This window comes from Takifugu flavidus, chromosome 21, assembly GCF_003711565.1.
Source record: "Takifugu flavidus isolate HTHZ2018 chromosome 21, ASM371156v2, whole genome shotgun sequence".
Classification (NCBI taxonomy): domain Eukaryota; kingdom Metazoa; phylum Chordata; class Actinopteri; order Tetraodontiformes; family Tetraodontidae; genus Takifugu; species Takifugu flavidus.
Window position 1 is genome coordinate 10,192,559 of NC_079540.1, and position 18,210 is coordinate 10,210,768.

The window sequence follows — 18,210 nt, forward strand, 5'->3', positions numbered from 1 at the left end:
CACGAAGTGCTGTTGGGAGAACAATGTTCTCTAGAACATCTAGAACATCTAGAACATCTAGAACATCTCCCTGTTCGACAGCGCTGATGAAAGTCAGCAAGAGCCAAGTGCAAAATCCATGCATTATTTATTGAAGCTCTTTCACAGTTGAATTCATTTGCAAGAGAAGACATACAACACACAAGGTCTGCTGTGGAACTACTGCTGATGTTTGGTAAACATCTGAGGAGCATCTGTTTGAGCAGCAGATGCTCCTCAGATCTGGCTTTATCAGGAGCTCAACAAGGAAACATGGATTTATTCATCTGCCCGCTGTCAAAAACTGATGCTGTGTTCAGCAGCAGCTAAGTCTGGTTCTGATGGTTTGGTTCTGCTGTGGGTCTCAGTTCATCCATCATGGCCAGCAGGTCCTCCCCTTTACTGCTGCTGGAGTTTTCAGGATGCTCCTCTTCATCTGTAAATTGTCCAGCAATCCAGGCCAATTCTGCAGCCGCTCGCTCGTCCTCAGGGGAGAAGAAGAGAAACATGTCAGAGTGGCCAGGAGGAACGTTTGGACCAGGACGTCCTGGAGGGACTCAGTGGTCTTAAACTGAAGAAACTCTGAGAAGAAGATCTGACTTAGACCATTTACAGACTGGTGAAATCAGAATACAGGAAACATTTTTGTGAAGAGCATCTTTAACACAAACAAACAAGACAAACAAACAAACAACTGACATTAATGTTCTGACTCTGCAGGAACTCCTGGTTACCTGGACAGCTTGAATGTTTATTACTTCAAACATGGAGCCCTCAGTTTCACCTGCAGCTCCCCTGTGGAAGCAAGCAAATGGCAGGAATTACAGGGAGGGAGGGGGGAAGGAAGAAAGGAAGGAATGAAAGAAGGAAGGAAGGAGGGAAGGAAGGAGACACTCACGCCGCCTCGTCCTCCGGTTCTGTGGGAAACAGGTTGATCCTGAAGCCCGTCTCGGTTCTGGGGACGTTCTCGGCCTTCACGCTGCCCATCAGCCGTGCCAGCAGGTTCAGCTCCTCTTTGGCCAGCGGGTTCGGAGTTTCATCCAGCTGCCGAACCTGCCGGAGATCCACAAGATTCCACAGCAAAATCAGCCATGAGTGGATGCTTCCAAGAGGCGGATTCTGCCACGCTCGTTTGGTTCTGGACCGTTTTAGAGATGAGGTGCCCCAATCTGACAAACTCCAAATTCCAACAATGTTTGAATAAAATACATTAAAATATCTGTTGTGCGCGCATGCATGTTGTTACTCCACTATTAAAATATCGAGTTTATTATTACTAAACCTGCTTTTTGTTGCCTGAAATGTTTTGTTCCGTGTTGAATTCTTGATCGTGTTGATTTTTATTTGTATTTTGTCTGATTTCATAAAAGTTAGCTCAAATTTTACGCATTTGTTTTGCGCATAAATGATCAGAATTGCTTTCACTTGTGGCCGCTAGGCGGAGACATAACACCGCCACTGGTTGTCCCAAACGCTTCATACTGGAACTGGAATCGGAACCAGTCCATCATAAACCACAGGAGGATGCGAGGCTCCTGGTCAGGGTCAGGGGAGGTCAGGAGATTGTTGGAGTGGTCATCTGAAATAAACCCTGCACACTAAAGCTGTAAAGTAGAGCAGGAGGCAGCCTAACAACATTGGGGGTGGGGGGGGGGGGACAGTCCACAAGGGCCTGAACCAGGAAGCAAACACAAACCTGTTTGTTGGGAGGCGACCAGTCTGTTTTCCATGAATGGGTCAGATGGGCACTAAATGAGGCTAAATGTCAACATTGATACATGAACTCCTTGTTCAAGTGTCATCATGAAGGAGGGGCCCCTGTTGTTAGCCTACCTTAGCAGAAGGAGCTCTGGAAGTTTTGGTCTCCTCCGGATGGGTTTCAGTAAACCTTTAATTCATGAAACACACAACTGCATCAAGTTTTCATGCTTAAAGTGTGTGGATACGTTATGTTCACACACATGTTCGTGCCCAGTTTGATGACTCGGTCTCCCCGTAGATCCAGAGAGCCCTCTCGGATGGGACTGGTGTAGCTTCCCCCTGTGGGGAACTCGCTTCGTCTCACCTCTCTGCCCGTCCTGTTAAACAACCTGTCCAAACAGGAAGTGCGTGATGAGACTCTAGAATACTGACATAGTTCCCAAGAGCAGTCAGGCCGTCTGAGTATTCAAAACGTTTTAAAATGAGGCAGTTTTTTAAATATCTGGCAGATTTAATTCTCTTCCACGTCAGCTGCTGACCTAATGAGTCCTGGGACATCGATCCCATGAGGCACCGGGCCTGACGTTGACATGGCAAAGCGTCCACTGGGATTCTGCACTTGACTTTTGAGGAAAATGGACACCTGAGATGAAGAGAATGCAACAGCTTGCCAACGCGAAGACAGTTATTGAGTGTCTTCATCTCATGGAGCGGGACTCACCCGGACGTTCATGTCTTGGAAAAATATGAGCAGCGTTTGTCTGAGAAGCTGAAATTCGCCCTCAGACAGTGAGGAGTAAACCTACAGGAGGAACACAGACAGATCACACAGGCCTCTGATGTTGAAAACCTGCTGACCGACTTTGGCTGCACCTCCATGATCCTCCTGTGCGTCTCGTCCACGTGGTTGACCACGGCGGGCGTGTCTTTGGCCAGTTCCCTGACGGCGTCTATGTGGTTATAGGAGATAAGCAGCAGATCCTTTGGCCTTGGGCAAAGAAAGACTTGGTATTTGAAGGCCATGACCATCAGTTCATAAAGCTGGATGAAGAATAAAAGCAGGTCAGCGTCTGTCCTAAAGCAGGTCAAAGAGCTTCTGTCCGTACTCTGTCCATGCTGGCGGGGCTGAGCCTCATGATGGACGTGTGTGCTACACGCGTCAACACCGTCTTCAGCGTCCTGTGGGAGTAGAGCCGCTGAGGTTTCAGGAGCTCGTCCATAAAGGCTTTACTGAACATGGTTCTGATGATGTCGTTCATAACTGCAGCGGCAAAACAGACACGAGTCAACATGGTTGCCTGGCAACACGGGAGGGTGCAGAGGAAGAACCTGTATCTGGGTACACATCATTTTAGAGACGCTTCAAAATGCAGTCAGCAGGTTGTTGGTGCGAGTCAAAGGGGACAGAAACACACACACGTATTTCTTCACACACATTCACATTGAAGCCTCCAGACTGGTTTAGAAGCAGGACTGTGGTGGAGACTAGAGGCTGATACTGGGAGGACTGGAGAAGCAATAATCTGCTCAGCAACAGCAGGAATACCTCTGATTCTGTCACTTTCTGACCAAACTCCTGAGAAGAGACAAGAAAAAAATGTCCCTGTTACCTGGTGTCCAGCAGTCTTGACCTTACGGACTGTTGAGCGTGAAACAGCCTGTCAAACACACAAAGCAGGCCCACAGCAACAGGCTGCTTCTACCTTTATCTGACTTGTCCTCGGAGGTGTTGTGGGCCCGGAGGCGCTGATCCAGTATGTAGAGCATCTCTCCACCGAGGTTGATGAAAACCAGAGGGAGAGTTCTCATGGACATCCTGCACGGACGGATGGAGGGATGGACCCCTGCGAGCTAGGGCTAGGATGAGAGCTAAGGCTAGGGCTAGGACGAGGGCTAGTATGAGGGCTAGGACGAGGGCTAGGACAAGGGTTAGGACGAGGGCTAAGGCTAGGAGGAGGGCTAGTATGAGGGCTAGGACGAGGGCTAGGACAAGGGATAGGGTTAGGGACCTGAGAGCTTCAGACGCTGAGCACGGACGCTTTGCTCAGGCTAAAGGGTGTCTGCTCTGATCCCAGCCCTTCAGATAAACCTGCAACAGGTGGTCAGGATCAGGATCAGCAGATACTGGACAGCAGCTGATTGGTCAGGAGGAGACGAGTCACAGCCTACGTCCACATCCACAGCGTCTTTAGCGGACACTCGCTGCTCTTGGGACTAGACCCAGATACACTTGCTGCTAGGACATGAACGATATGCTGATATTAGTGTGGGGCAATTGGTGGAGGGGAAGAGGAGGGGAAGACTAGGGAAAGAGGAGAAGAACAGGAGAGGAAGAGAGGAGTTAAAGAGGAGGGGAAGATTAGGGAAAGAGGAGAAGAACAGGAGAGGAACAGGAGAAGAACAGGAGAGGAAGAGAGGAGTTAAAGAGGAGGGGAAGATTAGGGAAAGAGGAGAAGAACAGGAGAGGAAGAGAGGAGTTAAAGAGGAGGGGAAGATTAGGGAAAGAGGAGAAGAACAGGAGAGGAACAGGAGAAGAACAGGAGGGAAGAGAGGAGATAAAGAGGAGGGGAAGATTAGGGAAAGAGACGAAGAACAGGAGAGGAACATGAGGGAAGAGAAACAAAAAGGGCCTCATGTGAAAATATAGACTGTTTTAACCAATTTAGTTCGATTCTAAACTCTTGAGAAGAGAATAATAAAGGAACATGTTAAAGAACATGTTAAAAGAAGATGTTAAATGAATATGTTATAGGAATATATTAAATTTATGGGAATGTGTTAAAGGAAGGTGTTAAAGGATCATGTTAAAGGCTCATGTTAAAGGATCATATTAAAGGAAGATGTTAAAGAAACATGTTAAAGGAATATGTTAAAGTTATGGGAATGTGTTAAAGGATCATGTTAAACACAGATGTTAAAGGAAGGTGTCCATCTTCGTTCCTCCCAAAGAGAACCTCATCATCTTCATCTCTGCCTCCTGTCCTCTCCTCAGTGTCTCAGTCTCTAAACCAAACAGCATCACGGGTCTCACCCCCGTCTTCTTCACCTTTGCCTTCAGGCTTGATGACCTACATGGTCCAACCTGCTTCCATAAACTTCTCCTCTTTTCCAACAGTCTCTGTTGCTCTAGAGACTGTTGACCCTAACTGACCCTTCATCTTCTTCATCTCTCCTTCCTGTCACCTCACTGCTCCACTAATTGTCCTCTTCCTCGCCACCATTCTATGCTGATGATTACATCACCTCTAGAGGACCATCTGACCTTTGACCTTTGATCCACTCCTGGACACCAAACCTGCCCATCACCTCCTCAACACCACCAAGTCTGTTAGTGGGTCACCACTCTCTCACCTCTGGAGATCACTTCATCTAACTCACTCCATTAATTCCAGTCCCCCCCCCCCCTCCCCCGTTTGACCCACAGGAGCAACATCTGTATTAGCCGTCACACCTGCTACTGAACTGTAGCGAAGATGCTCTTTGACATCTGCTGGACTGGATCAAAGTCATTTTATTATCTAAACTGCCGCCGTCTCTTCTCCCAATTATGGCGCTCTGTTTGACCCCCTCATTCAAAGTTAGAAACACACACATGATAAAGATGCAAATCCAAGTTCACCTTTATGCTGCCGGCAGCTGCAGCCGAGGGAGCCAGTTGCCTCCTTCCTGGCGTCCCGTCCACAGCTGAACGTCCTCCTGAGCTGGGGGGTAAGATGTGAAGACGTCTCAGAGAAAGGACCAGAGATTCGGACATAAGTGACCTTTTTGGATGGTAGAGAAGAACCAACCCAGTCATGGAGATGAAGTTTTACCTGTGGATGTTTTCAGTGTAAGTCAAAGCTAATCGTCCACATTTCCATGGCAACGGCAGCGAAATTTACGCATTTGCTGCTTGTGTCTTTCTCCTAACAGCATCATCGCTGGCTCTGCTTCAGAGACTGTCCTCAATGATAATCCAGCCTTGGCGCCACGTTTCTACAACCTGAACTGGATGAAGTCGATACCTGAAGACGTTCCGGTTTCTGCCGTCACCATGCCGGGAACCCACCAAAGCCTGACGGAGTACGGAGGGCCGCTTACTCAGCGCCAGGTCTGGAACTTAAGTGTCCAACTCAAAGCGGGAATCCGGTATTTAGACATACACGTGGGGATCTGGATACCCAACCAACAGCATGTTTACGTCTGGGACGGTTGGTGGATGATTTCACAACAGATCCGGATGGATGAAGTTCTGGTGATCATCTTTAATTTCCTTGAATTACACCCAAGTGAGACGGTGCTGTTGAACGTGGAAATTCACGGACTTTACAAATCCAGGGTGCTCCAAATGATCATGAAAATGATATCACAGAACAGAGATAGAATATGGAGCAACCTGGCAGTACCCACCATGGGCCAAGCGAGAGGGAAGCTCATCTTCGTCAAGAGTAGCACCTTTGATGTCGGCGTGGAGAAGAGCGCCTCGGAGTTCTTCCTCGACAACAAGCTCGACTACTGTGAATGCAAGATCGAGCAAGTCAAGCCACAGTTGTGTGGTCGGTCCATTGTGGTGACGGAGAACCCCTCAGCTTTTCTTACAACCCCCAAAATGTTGGCCCAGACAGTCAACAGTGAGATTAACAAGTGTGTGATGCAGAACAAGAGGAGCTTAAACCAAGGCTGCCTGGGGGTCATCAGCATGAACTTCCCCAGTCCTGATGTGCTCAAAAATATCATCCAACTGAGACCCTGCAGGTGTGGCGGAGAACCACAACCCATGACAGTTGCTCCTCCAGCACCACCAAAAGAACCATGTCCAGAAGAACCGCCCCCATGTGGAAAAGATAGAGAACCAATGCCACCAATGGAACCATGTCCAGAAGAACCGCCCCCATGTGGAAAAGATACAGAACCAATGCCACCAATGGAACCATGTCCAGAAGAACCACCCCCATGTGGAAAAGATAGAGAACCAATGCCACCAATGGAACCATGTCCAGAAGAACCGCCCCCATGTGGACCAGATACAGAACCCACAACTGAACCACCGTGTGCCACAGAACCACCACCAACTGAACCACCATGTGCCACAGAACCACCACCAACTGAACCACCGTGTGACACAGAACCACCAACAACTGAACCACCGTGTGCCACAGAACCACCAATAACTGAACCACCGTGTGACACAGAACCACCAACAACTGAACCACCGTGTGACACAGAACCACCAATAACTGAACCACCGTGTGACACAGAACCAACAACTGAACCACCGTGTGACACAGAACCACCAACAACTGAACCACCGTGTGACACAGAACCACCAACAACTGAACCACCGTGTGACACAGAACCACCAACAACTGAACCACCGTGTGACACAGAACCACCACCAACTGAACCACCGTGTGACACAGAACCACCAACAACTGAACCACCGTGTGCCACAGAACCACCAACAACTGAACCACCGTGTGACACAGAGCCACCAACAACTGAACCACCGTGTGACACAGAGCCACCAACAACTGAACCACCATGTGCCACGGAACCACCAATATGTGGGTCAGGTTTAGAACCAACATCACTTACTGAGCCATGTCTTGAAGCATCACCAACATCTGGATCAGGTTCCTCAGAATCCCTGGTATTTGAGCAGACATCAGGGGCCTCCTCTGAACCAGAACCAATATCTGCACCACCAAGTGGAGGCAGCTCACCGATGTCTCCTCAGGAGTCCACGTCATCGTCGGCTCCACCGTGGAGGGGGAGTGGCTATCAGGAGAGGTAATTATGACTGAATACGACAGCGTTACTACAGTAACCACAGGCTGCACTTTCATGTGATCACTTCCCATCCATGACCACAAAACCAGTAACAACCAGTAATGATGCTGTTTCCAGATGAAGAAGCAGTGGGTGAGAGGCAGGAACACAGACCGGCCGTCCAGCATCACCACACACGTACCTATTTGGAACCCTCACGGCTGGAGAACATGCAGTGTGTTGACCCCGTGACCTCAGATGTCTGAGGTGACCTCATGACGCTGCCTGCTGACCTTCCACGGCCACGCCGAGAACATCTCACGATCATCAGACGTTGTCTTCTGCTCCCGTCTCTGATTCAAATGGAAGAATAAAACATTTAAAAGATGGTTTTTTTTTCTTGTCAATTGAAGCATGCAAATAAGAAAATACAAAAACTTTCTAAACCTTTGGGAAAACTAGATTTGCGTGATTCCAGGTAGATTTAATGGTTTAGCAACAACTTTAGTTTAAGTTATTGATAGCTGAAAGAATAAAAGATTAAAGAACTAATAATCGGGGGCTTTCTGACGCTGAGATCAGACGGAAGCAGGAAAAAGGTTTATTACGCTCGTGACATCACACGTGGTCTAACACACCTCCACCTGTCTGGCTGATGACGTCAGAGGAAAAACCGCGGCACTTCCTTGTCAGAAGACGAGCTGAATCCGTCCGATCGTCGCTCTGATCGGCGGCGACAAACGCGTCAGTCCGGGAGAGAAAGCGGGATTTGTGCCGGCTCGGTCCACCGAGGTGGTTCTGAGGTGAGTTTCTGTGTTCTCTTCACTTAAAGTTTACCGGAAATAGACCAAAACCTTTTCACCAGAAAACTTCTGGAATGAGCTGCTGTAAAGTCTGTTTCGACATAAATGGATTATTAACTAGTAGATAATTTTTATAACAGGTAAAATGAGAACATTTAGTAAAAACAAAAGTACACACAAAAAACAGTCCCATCTAATATATGAAATTAAATAATGATGTTGTGTTGTCTATATCTATCTATCTATCTATCTATCTATCTATCTATCTATCTATCTATCTATCTATCTGTCTATCTATCTATCTATATCTATCTATCTATCTATCTATCTATACATTAATTATATAGTTCATTCTTTTATGTACAGTTTACATCTGTAAAGCTCTATTGGTAATATATTTGCACTCATTGAAACTATAGAAAACTATCAGATCAGCATGAATTAAATCAAAGAAAAGCAGTAAAATGTGACAGTAAAATGGTTAAATCAGTGAGGATTATATTATTTTCCAGGTTGTTTACGTGAAAAGCAAAAGATGAGCACTGAAGTCAAATTTTGAGCCCATACGTCGCTGACACGTCTGCACAGATCTTCTCCCAGCTCCACATTCCTCCTGCTCTACCTATAGGAGCATGGATCCCTCTGCAGACCCCCAGCACCACCCGGCCCAGATGGACTTCTTCCACAAGCTGGGCTACTCCACGGCTCAGGTCCAGGCCATCCAGCAGCAGTTTGGCCCCAACACGGACACAGATAAAGTCCTGGGCGAGCTGGTCCGCATCGGAGCTGGGCAGGAGGCCAAGCAGGAACCCGTGACCACCGTGTCTGTGCTGGTGCCCAGAGGGAACCACCAGAATTCATCCCCCACCGTACAGCTGCCTTTGCCCTCATCTGCTGCAGGTGGAGAGGACAAACACGGGGAGGACGATGTTCTCAGACCCATCGTTCTTGATGGGAGCAACGTGGCCATGAGGTGAGAAACAAATCCAAACATCAGAAGCTTTGCATAATCCCCGGCCAAATATGTTCAGAGTTAACATCACCAGGAGGTTCTCAAGCGGTTCAGGATTTACATCTTTGTGTCTGAAAGCAAAGGGAGTGTGACCGAAATAACTGGGCCTTAACTGTTGAGACAGCAACTAGAATAAAGGGGGTTAAATTCTAGCACCAGCAGACGGTGCTGCCTGCTGCCCTGTCGCACAAAGATCACAGCTCCTCTTCATCATGCTGACACTGACTTGATTCTGGTCCATGCGTTGATATTAAAAAAAGTACATTTCTTCTCTCATCTACATTTTACCAGGTTCAACGGATGATTTCACTGTTCCCATTAGACAAAAACCTTCAGTGGAGCCACTTTTAAACCCTTATCCTCATGTAATTACTTTACTTGACGTGTGTGCGTGCGCGTGTTGGCACACGTGTACAGACATGTTCCAGACAGGTAACTCTTAACTTTAAAAACAGAGGAGTTCTTTCCTGCTTTGCTGGATCAGGAAAACATTTTTGAGGGCAGGGATGTTGTCTGTCCACAATCTGGGCTCGTCTTCTGTTTTCTTTTGGGTTCTTTAGAAGAGAGCGAGTTCCACGGAACCTGTGGAACTCTGACTCATCCCAAATTTCACTTTATCCCACTGATTTTATTTTCTGGGACACTCTAATTTAGAAGAAGACAACGTTTTTTTATCTTAAGCAATTAGAAAACAGCATAGTCAGCATCTGTGCCGTGGTGCAGGAGCCCACAAACTGGCCTCAGGCCTGTCCAGGAGCAGTCCTGCTGGGCAGAATGTTGAAATACCTTGTTTTCTTATGTGTTTAGTCATGGGAACAAGGAAGTTTTCTCTTGTTTGGGAATCCAGCTAGCTGTGAACTTCTTCCTGGAGCGTGGCCACACTCACATTACTGTCTTTGTCCCATCGTGGCGGAAGGAGCAGCCCAGGCCAGACGTTCCTATCACAGGTGAGAAGGTGGTTTATGTGTCATATTTTAGTCACTTCCTGCTTCCATAAATGAAGTTTTCTTTAGAGACGAGGAAACACTCTGACGGGAGGTGAAGCATCTAACAAGAGATTCGTTTCGTTTTGGTTATTGTCATTTCAGTTTGTTGTGCTTGCAGAAAAATATAAAGGAGAGCCTGTCGTGCAAGACTCAGAAGTGTTTCTCAAGGCGGGAAATCCCGCCTGAGTGTTTATCTGAGGTTTATGACGCAGCACATCAACCTCTGAGGAGTTCTTTTCATGACTCACATTTGAAATCAATTCCTGAAAATCTTGCCTCTGTGGGTTTAAACACCATATTAAGTACATTGCCGATGATTTTGTATGTTAAAAGGAGCAGAAAACAGGAATTTCCGCATTGTTAGACACTGTAAATCACTCCTAACGTGCACATGAGTTTATCTTGATGCAGAACTCCTGCTGTTTACTCTCTAACCTGTAAATTCAATATTACACTTACTGAGTCCATATTTACACATATACGTATTTTCCCGTAGCTGTTGGTGACATAAAGTCATGTGACCTTTTGTTGGCTCTGTAGACCAGCACATTCTGAGGGACCTGGAGCGGAAAAAGTTCCTGGTGTTCACACCCTCACGCCGCGTGGCAGGAAAACGAGTGGTGTGTAACGACGACTGGTTCATCGTAAAGTTGGCCTACGAGTCCGATGGCATCATCGTGTCCAATGACATGTACCGGGACCTCCAGGGAAAGGAACCGGAGTGGAAGCGCTTCATCGAGGAGAGGCTGCTCATGTACTCCTTCGTCAGTGACAAGTCAGTTCTGACAGCATTCATCTACAAATGTAACGGAATGGGCCTTCTGCTCTGTTTGGACCCATGTTTGACTGTGACCCTGATGCAGGTTTATGCCTCCCGATGACCCTCTCGGCCGCTACGGTCCCACTTTGGAGAACTTTCTACGGAAATTTCCAAAGACACAAAAAAAGCCACTGTGTCCTTATGGTAAGAAGACAGTAGGACATCCTAGGTCCTGAAACTCCTGAAACGAAGCAGACAACAAAGCCAGTCTCAATTCATACTCTGTTCTTTTCCAGGAAAGAAGTGTACATATGGAACCAAATGCAAGTACCACCACCCCGAGCGAGCCAGTAAGTCCAGTCACTCAAGTAGCGTTGAGCTTCGGGATCAGGCCAAGCAACCCTGGACTTCCCAGAGACCACCTTCAGCTCCCAGCACTCCTGTGCTTGGACAGAGCCTCTCTCTGGTGGAGGACATGGCAAAGAAACTGACTCTGGGACCTGAGAGTGGCTTCTCCAAGACACTAAAGGACCATAAACATGAATATGTGAGTCAGAAAGCCAGTCAATGCCCCAGTAAGAGAGCCACATGCAGGAAGGAGAAGAGCAGCCAGCACTCACCTTCAGACCACAGTTTGCAGGACAGTGGATCAGAGCAGCTGGACTCTGGTTTAGGCTCCATAGACAGTCAGCTGATGGAGGGTCCTTGGAGTGACCACTTTTATGGGGTGAAACACAGCGGCTCACAGCACAGCCAGCTGTACAGCCCTCCCAGAAATGCCCCTTACAGGTGCTGCTCCCACAGCCCTTTTTCTGAGGGCACCGCATCTGCCTCGTATCACCAGCAGTACAACGGTGGGTACGTCAGCAGGCCCAGATCCGACGTTACCGCGTACGGGCCCAGTCATTACACCAGCTACGCCAGTTACCCAGTTAGTATGCACACATACATTGATCGGCACTGGTCCGAGCCTTATGGTTCTAACCCTTGGGTGGTGCAGAACCGTCCAGCGGAACACTTCCACTGGGGGCCTCCTCAGGTGGAGCAACAGACCCTCAGTGGTCTGAAGGAGAGAGAAGCTGTTAGGAAGAAGCTCCTCGCTATCTTCAGTGCTCACTTAGTGGACGCAGCCATGACCAGGTTTCCAGAGCTGATGGATCCAGAACTGTTGGTGGCTGAGATCCTGAAGCTGCAGAGCGAGAGCAGGTCGCTGAGGTGATGGAGCTCCACTGGTAACAGAGCAATAAGCTGCAGGTCCCTTAAAAACCCAAAACACTCTTGTGTATTCTCGTAAAGTGGTATCCACATTTTAGATGAATGTCCTGCAAGTGTGGGATGTCTACACCTTTAGTAAATGAATGCAAACGTAGAGTTAATGCCTTACCTAGTTTGGCATGAACCTCAACGGCTGATAGCCTGAGTGAGTTAAATTAATTAAATTAATTAAGTGTAACCCTTGTGTAATAGGGGCTGCTGTTGTAAATCCTCACAATCCTCACAGGATTTAGTCGAACTCAAGAACATGAGATGAGTTTATGTTTTCGGTGACTGATGGCAGAATAAGGTGGAGTTTCTTCTTTTAGTAAAATTAGGAAGAGAAATCTTACAAATGGGTATTTTCCACCTTCATCCAGATTATGACGGGAACTAAATCTTTATTTCTGTTTGATTCCTTTTATTTAAATGTGCATCCATAATTTTTGGAGCGTTAAATGATGCAACACCACGACTGGCAAACCTGAAATGTCATATTTCAATAAAATAATCGCCTCTTTTTCTTTTACAACATTGCTGTGTCGACACTTTATTTGACTGACCAAATTTAACATGTTGAACAAAAACCCTGGAATCCCCTACAGCTATAGAGCTCAACGCTGCACTAAAATGACACCTCTCTATATGCAAATAATTGAACGTTGTCGGCACTCGAGTGTAAAACAGGTTTGTTATCTAAGTATGTAAAACATCTCTGCATTGTAAAAACTCGAGTCAACAGATCACCACAGTTGCAGTGTAAATATAGTAAGTGTCCAAAGCATTTACCACATTTTTATGTTGTTTGCACTGCAACATTGTGTGAATCAACAAAAACAGCAAATGAGCTAATCTTTTATATCCACTCTGCCAAATCTGACTGTAAAATGAGTCTGGAGTTACATGTTGCTGTGTTCATGCAGCCTGTAAAACATGACACGGTCTGCAACTTTACACAATATGCAAATACACACAAGCCAAGGCATGACGCGGCGGCTGCTGTCGCAACACCACTAAAGTGAACACTAGGACAATGTACAAAAAGGGAGAGAGAAAGACGCAATCAACTAGATTTAATCAAACTAAAATTTCAATGTGTTGATATAATCAGACTATGAAGGAATATAATCCTGGACTCTCAGTGTTTTACAGTTTCGGATGGTCTAATTGACATTGTTGCTGATATCTTTTACCTAAAAACTAAACGATATATCGTGAGTGATGGTTCAAAATTTTTCTAGGATGTCTGTCTTGTTTCTCATTCATACATTTTATTTTACTTTATAACTATCATTAAACCATTCAGAACTGAACAAGGGGAAATGTTTACCAGATGCAGATAACAGTCCAATTGTCTCTGCTAGGACACACGCCAGCAGCTTCACAACTCCTCTGAATAAACACATCTAGGGCCTTGATCTGGTTGCTGATAAGAAAGTAAATTGACGCTTGCAGACAATTCCTCATTTTTGAATTTTGTTTCGACATGTTTCTGCCTCTGGTAATGTCTCCTCCTGTCGGACAAATGTAACACTATTAGCATTGTAAAAAGTTATATTGCAGCTTAATGAATGACATAATCAAAAGTAGATATTTTAGCAATCAAAAGAGTCAAACAGTCAAAAAGTTCAAGTCATTATATTATATAGATTAATTACATGCGGACTCATATATTTTCATGGGTCAATATTTCCAGGGTGGGGAAGAAAACACGGAAATAAAAGCGGAAACTTCATTACCCAGAATCCAAAGGGTCTCTGCGCCGTCGCAGACGTGTGTTGTCTTATGACGCAGATGACGTTGAATTAACCCAGTTACTGTATTTATCTGCGCCTCATGTGAGAAAAGTCGCCTTTTAGTTATTTAAAGGACAAAATTAGTACTTTGTCCTGCTGTAACCAGCCACTGTTCTAATGTTTCTGCTGTAATTGGAGGTGTCGGGGTACTTCTGGTCCCTTTGTCAACTAGCTAGCCACTAGCTAGCCGCCAGACTTGAGTTTCAACTCCTGGTGTTTGTTGTTGTCTTTCTCTTCTCTCGACGCTCTTTAACCTTGTAACCAAGCGGCTACCAGAAGCGATCTTTCATGAGGTGGACCTTCCTCTCCTTACGCTGCTCGTGCTGTCGGGTGTCCGGCTAAGATGTGGCAAAGTGTCGGGCTCACACTGCTGGTCATTGTGGCCACGATTGTCTGCGCGCTGCTCTTCATGCTGTTCGGTGAGTTCACCCTCATAACCTGCCTGTCAGCAACTGGACTGTGGCGTAACTGTTGTCATCGTACTGGTCGACTGTCAGTGAATACTTTTATTTGTGTGGCAAGTTTGTGAGTGGTGGTTTCCATCGTGAGCTGGCAGAGACTGATGGAAAGAAGGTCCCAAAGCTGAGGCATCCCTGCCTGCCTGTGGGTTCAACATCCCTGTCTCTGTTATTTCTCTCCCCCAGGCTGGTACGTAGTTTGGCATCTTTTCCTGTCCAAGTTCAAGTTCCTGCGTGAGCTTGTCGGAGATGCCAGCACGCCACAGACTGAGAACCAGCCGTCAGAACTCGGCACCGAACGCACATCTCCCGCCCTGATCCGAAGTCGGCCCAGGAGTGCACGCCAAAGAGTTGCGTTTCCAGACGGCACTTTGTAATTCACCGCGTTTCCGCTGCATTCACGTGTATCATCTCATCACCGCAAGTGCTCGTCACTAGAAGCACGCGTAACCTGAGCAGCAGGTTTCTGCAGGCCACGCGGACCCTCAGCCAGCCCTCCTCTGAACCAGGCTGCTTTAAAGTGACTAGGCAGAGTTCTAGAGTCAAAGGGAACAGTCGTCCACATCGGTGAAGCTTCTCTGTTCATATATGTAGCGCCGTGGAGTCACACAAGTTACTTTACTGTTAGTCTTTTGTACATGCGCTCTTCTACGTAGGCACACGTAAGGAAACCCACAAAAGAAACAAGCAGTTTTGACAACGTGCAATTAGGGGAATGTTTTTGTCTTTTTCTTATTTTTGCGCACCTTTGGTCATCTCTTAAATGGAGTCCAGACACCTCAGAGAAATGAGAAAATGAGACAGATAATCAAAATTGCATTCTGCTAATGTGTTTTACTGACAGCTTTTTAACCGTTTATGCTTGAAGAGTCAGGGGAAGAGTGAAGGACTGTTCACTTCCTGCTCCCAGTGCCTCGTTTGACTCGGTGCCTCTTTATGTTTGTCACTAGACCTCTTTTTCTACTGCTGCTCATCCTCTTGTTTCCTGTGTGAAAGCAAATCCAAGTAGGCTGGCCGATATTCTCCTCCGTCCTCCCTCTCCTGCACCTTTGCTTCAGCTCTGTACGTCAGCGCAGCTTCACAACAATAAATAACTACTTTAAATGTTGACTCTTTTTTTTAACAAGGTAACCAGTTAACAGGTAATACATCTATAAAGGGACTAATCTATTTTACCGTTCTCTCTTGCTGACAAACAGCAGCTGACCTGCAGGTGCAGTACAACTGTGTCAGCTGTGTCATCACCATCTGAGGGAAGACTCTGCTGGGAGACCTGAAGGGTCACCAATGCTCACAAAAAGGCACAAGAATGCCAAACTAGCAAAAGACAAAAAGAAGCTTTGCTGCTTCTGGCCCTGGATATAATGAAATCTGATTATTACAAAGAATTTTGAAACACAGCCTATTGTTGGGAATCTGGGTCCCCTGCAAAAGTCAAAGATCTTCAGGTAGGACATTGACCCAAAACACTTGAAAAGTGGCCAGAAACATAAAGTTGCAGAGTTCTGAAATTCCAACAATCAGTCCATAATATTACGCTAAGGGTGCTGGAAATTTTGACTTTTCGTCAGATATTTGAAACCGAAATAATTGCATTTGCAACGATTCTGTGGGAGAAGAGTTGCACCTTCTGACGGTAGCCAGAGGTGCCGTGTGTCCGTCAGGGCGACAGGGGGCGCTAGCGCGCGTAGACGCTGTTGTCAGCTCAACGTTTAATTCGGAAGAAGACAAGAGAGTCGGTTATTTTACGACCTGTGTCTAAAAACTAACAAGCGTGTGTTGTAATCATGTAGAACTTGGACAATGGACTCTGTGCTGTGTCCACTCGCCGGTTCCAATGATTCTGTTGGCGTGTGAAAATAGTTCGGGTCCCTTTTCCAGCCCGTTAGCTGAGCCACTACCTAGCCTCCAGTGTCTAATGTTGCTGCTGCCACCGGGCTATTTAGAACCCATCAGAATTCCAGAACCGCGCCGTGTCTGAGGAGGACCACCGTCCTTTATGCTGCTGGTGCTGACACTCATCCAGCGAAGATGTGGCAGAGTGTCGGGCTGACACTGCTGGTGACTGTAGCCACGCTGGTCTGCGCGCTGCTCTTCATTTGGGTTGGTGAGTGTGGAACATGCGTGATGAATGATCCCCATCTAGGATCAGTCCCAGGCTGCTGTCAGGGTACAAACGAGCCCCAACAGCACTGGTCGGAGCCCCTTAAACCACACTGCTGTTACTTGCGTGACAACTGAGAGTGGATTTAGTGCCACGACGTTTCTATCTTTACCAGCAGCTGCTCTCGTCTGCAGGTGGAGCCTTGCAAGTCTCATAAAGGAAATATTTTAGCTTAATCTGGCTAAGTGGTGTCTGTGGAACAATGCTGAAGTATTTTAAGATTATTTCCAGTTTGATGTCTCGGATAAAGTAAAAAGCATGGTGGCAGTTTTCCTGTAAAAGTGTCTTCTTCCCTTCCACCAGGCTGGTATGTAGTTTGGCAGCTATTCCTGTCCAGGTTCAAGTTCCTGCGGGAGCTGGTGGGGGAGGCTGGTGCCCCCCATGCTGCCACGCAGCCATCTGACCCCAAGATCCAGGACCAGGCTAATGTCAAGCTACGAAGTCGACCACGGACTCGCCAGAGGGCCCCAGAAGGCTCATAATGAGTGACCCCGTGGACCCCCCCAGCACATGTGATCGCCAGAAATCTGCACACTCAGGAACTTCTTCACCATCTTGAAGTGACCTGCACATCTCCCGTCATCAGCGAGGATCCGTTTCCATCCGTCTTCCTTACCTTAAGCTTTTCCTTCTGACACCTCTGGGTCATGAAGCTGCTCTGTTGAAGCATCAGAACTTTATCAGCCGTTTTAATCAGCGCTGAACACAATGCAACTACCTGAAAATCACCTTTCTCCAGCTGAAGCTCGGAGGGATCTGTACTGTAGACAGTCCAACCAGAGGAGTGTTGTTTTTGTCAAGTTTTCTTTGAACATGAATAAATCTTTAAATGCTGCCTTGTGCTGATGGTGAGTTTAATCCCATTTTAAAGGTGTGTTCACCAATTTAACTTTGCTCCAGGAGAAGGAAGAGTAATCAGGTGCAATGAAGAAGTTTTTAAAGCTAAGGTTTGTGCAGCATATTAAGGGAATATTATTTTAATTTTTTACACTTGAGTATTAGATTCTGTCTTCTGCATCATACACTTTTAGATTTGAATGTTATTTAAAATTCCTTCATCATGGACTTGGTTTCTCTTTAGAGAACTGTGTTGATTACTTTTTATAATCTACCACATTCTCCGGACAGTTTGGTTGCTCCAACTTGATCAAATCTTTTGTTTCACTTGTGAGTTTCAACTGCAGTTGTGGTGTTTGGACACCAGGTGTCGTTGTGGTGTCGCTAAAGCGACCTGCCATTAAGGCTTTTAATGAGGAAAACACCCACAATATTTTATTATCGACGTGATAAATGACTGAAATAAAACCTTTTTAAGAATGACCGTGTCCGTTTGGTCACATTTGCTTGATAAGTGTTTTCCTGGTAAAAAGGGAATTTTCTGCTGCATTGATGAAGACAAGAGTCAGACTAACACAGTCAGATCCCACAGCCGTAACTAAGGTGATGAGACACGTGAAGTAGCCAGACCCCCTGCTGATACAACGACCCTGTCTTTAACACGAGGAGCACG

General features: G+C 46.6%; 5 protein-coding genes and 1 long non-coding RNA gene across 9 annotated transcripts; 4 read left to right on the plus strand and 2 right to left on the minus strand.

Annotated features, from left to right (window-relative positions):
- Positions 1–108: 108 nt before the first annotated feature.
- Positions 109–5,472, minus strand: oscp1a (organic solute carrier partner 1a). Of its 3 annotated transcripts, none has more exons than XM_057020904.1 (11): positions 3,423–4,245; positions 3,266–3,295; positions 2,826–2,980; positions 2,593–2,760; positions 2,441–2,521; positions 2,259–2,362; positions 1,980–2,108; positions 1,852–1,906; positions 917–1,071; positions 753–813; positions 109–503 (listed from the first exon to the last, which is right to left on the minus strand). In XM_057020904.1, the coding sequence occupies exons 1-11, from the start codon at positions 3,532–3,534 to the stop codon at positions 345–347; spliced, it is 1,209 nt and encodes a 402-aa protein (XP_056876884.1). In that variant the 5' UTR covers positions 3,535–4,245; the 3' UTR covers positions 109–344. The 3 variants fall into 3 exon arrangements, with proteins under 3 accessions (XP_056876884.1, XP_056876883.1, XP_056876885.1); XM_057020903.1 differs by having other exon boundaries at positions 3,155–3,295; XM_057020905.1 differs by lacking the exons at positions 3,266–3,295; positions 3,423–4,245 and adding an exon at positions 5,339–5,472.
- LOC130518360 (uncharacterized) lies at positions 5,407–7,856 on the plus strand. The gene is made up of 3 exons (XM_057020900.1): positions 5,407–5,548; positions 5,632–7,488; positions 7,606–7,856. The coding sequence occupies exons 1-3, from the start codon at positions 5,514–5,516 to the stop codon at positions 7,607–7,609; spliced, it is 1,896 nt and encodes a 631-aa protein (XP_056876880.1). The 5' UTR covers positions 5,407–5,513; the 3' UTR covers positions 7,610–7,856.
- A 256-nt stretch (positions 7,857–8,112) lies between these two features.
- On the plus strand, positions 8,113–12,816 carry zc3h12ab (zinc finger CCCH-type containing 12Ab). 2 transcript variants are annotated; one of them, XM_057020901.1, is made up of 6 exons: positions 8,113–8,270; positions 8,783–9,243; positions 10,090–10,229; positions 10,809–11,043; positions 11,132–11,232; positions 11,325–12,816. In XM_057020901.1, the coding sequence occupies exons 2-6, from the start codon at positions 8,903–8,905 to the stop codon at positions 12,245–12,247; spliced, it is 1,740 nt and encodes a 579-aa protein (XP_056876881.1). In that variant the 5' UTR covers positions 8,113–8,270; positions 8,783–8,902; the 3' UTR covers positions 12,248–12,816. The 2 variants fall into 2 exon arrangements, with proteins under 2 accessions (XP_056876881.1, XP_056876882.1); XM_057020902.1 differs by having other exon boundaries at positions 8,859–9,243.
- On the minus strand, positions 12,801–14,155 carry LOC130518369 (uncharacterized). Its single transcript, XR_008948008.1, has 2 exons — positions 14,022–14,155; positions 12,801–13,796 (listed from the first exon to the last, which is right to left on the minus strand). It is a non-coding gene; the product is annotated as an uncharacterized LOC130518369 (long non-coding RNA).
- On the plus strand, positions 14,081–17,535 carry LOC130518367 (small integral membrane protein 13-like). The gene is made up of 3 exons (XM_057020909.1): positions 14,081–14,497; positions 14,723–16,643; positions 17,004–17,535. The coding sequence occupies exons 1-2, from the start codon at positions 14,422–14,424 to the stop codon at positions 14,911–14,913; spliced, it is 267 nt and encodes an 88-aa protein (XP_056876889.1). The 5' UTR covers positions 14,081–14,421; the 3' UTR covers positions 14,914–16,643; positions 17,004–17,535.
- On the plus strand, positions 16,568–17,535 carry LOC130518368 (small integral membrane protein 13-like). Its single transcript, XM_057020910.1, has 2 exons — positions 16,568–16,643; positions 17,004–17,535. Exons 1-2 carry the CDS (start codon positions 16,568–16,570, stop codon positions 17,180–17,182), a joined length of 255 nt encoding a protein of 84 aa, XP_056876890.1. The 3' UTR covers positions 17,183–17,535.
- Positions 17,536–18,210: the final 675 nt, after the last annotated feature.

Coding starts and splice junctions, on each gene's coding strand:
- oscp1a (XM_057020903.1), bottom strand. CDS start 3,534: ATGTCCATGAGAACTCTCCCTCTGGTTTTCATCAACCTCGGTGGAGAG. Junction 2,363..2,440: donor TCCAAGACATGAACGTCCGG/GTGAGTCCCGCT, acceptor TCTTCATCTCAG/GTGTCCATTTTCCTCAAAAG. Junction 504..752: donor TAAACATTCAAGCTGTCCAG/GTAACCAGGAGT, acceptor TTCTCCCCTGAG/GACGAGCGAGCGGCTGCAGA.
- LOC130518360 (XM_057020900.1), top strand. CDS start 5,514: ATGGAGATGAAGTTTTACCTGTGGATGTTTTCAGT. Junction 5,549..5,631: donor TACCTGTGGATGTTTTCAGT/GTAAGTCAAAGC, acceptor TTCTCCTAACAG/CATCATCGCTGGCTCTGCTT.
- zc3h12ab (XM_057020901.1), top strand. CDS start 8,903: ATGGATCCCTCTGCAGACCCCCAGCACCACCCGGCCCAGATGGACTTC. Junction 10,230..10,808: donor GCCAGACGTTCCTATCACAG/GTGAGAAGGTGG, acceptor TTGGCTCTGTAG/ACCAGCACATTCTGAGGGAC. Junction 11,044..11,131: donor TACTCCTTCGTCAGTGACAA/GTCAGTTCTGAC, acceptor ACCCTGATGCAG/GTTTATGCCTCCCGATGACC.
- LOC130518367 (XM_057020909.1), top strand. CDS start 14,422: ATGTGGCAAAGTGTCGGGCTCACACTGCTGGTCATTGTGGCCACGATT. Junction 14,498..14,722: donor GCTGCTCTTCATGCTGTTCG/GTGAGTTCACCC, acceptor TCTCTCCCCCAG/GCTGGTACGTAGTTTGGCAT.
- LOC130518368 (XM_057020910.1), top strand. CDS start 16,568: ATGTGGCAGAGTGTCGGGCTGACACTGCTGGTGACTGTAGCCACGCTG. Junction 16,644..17,003: donor GCTGCTCTTCATTTGGGTTG/GTGAGTGTGGAA, acceptor CCCTTCCACCAG/GCTGGTATGTAGTTTGGCAG.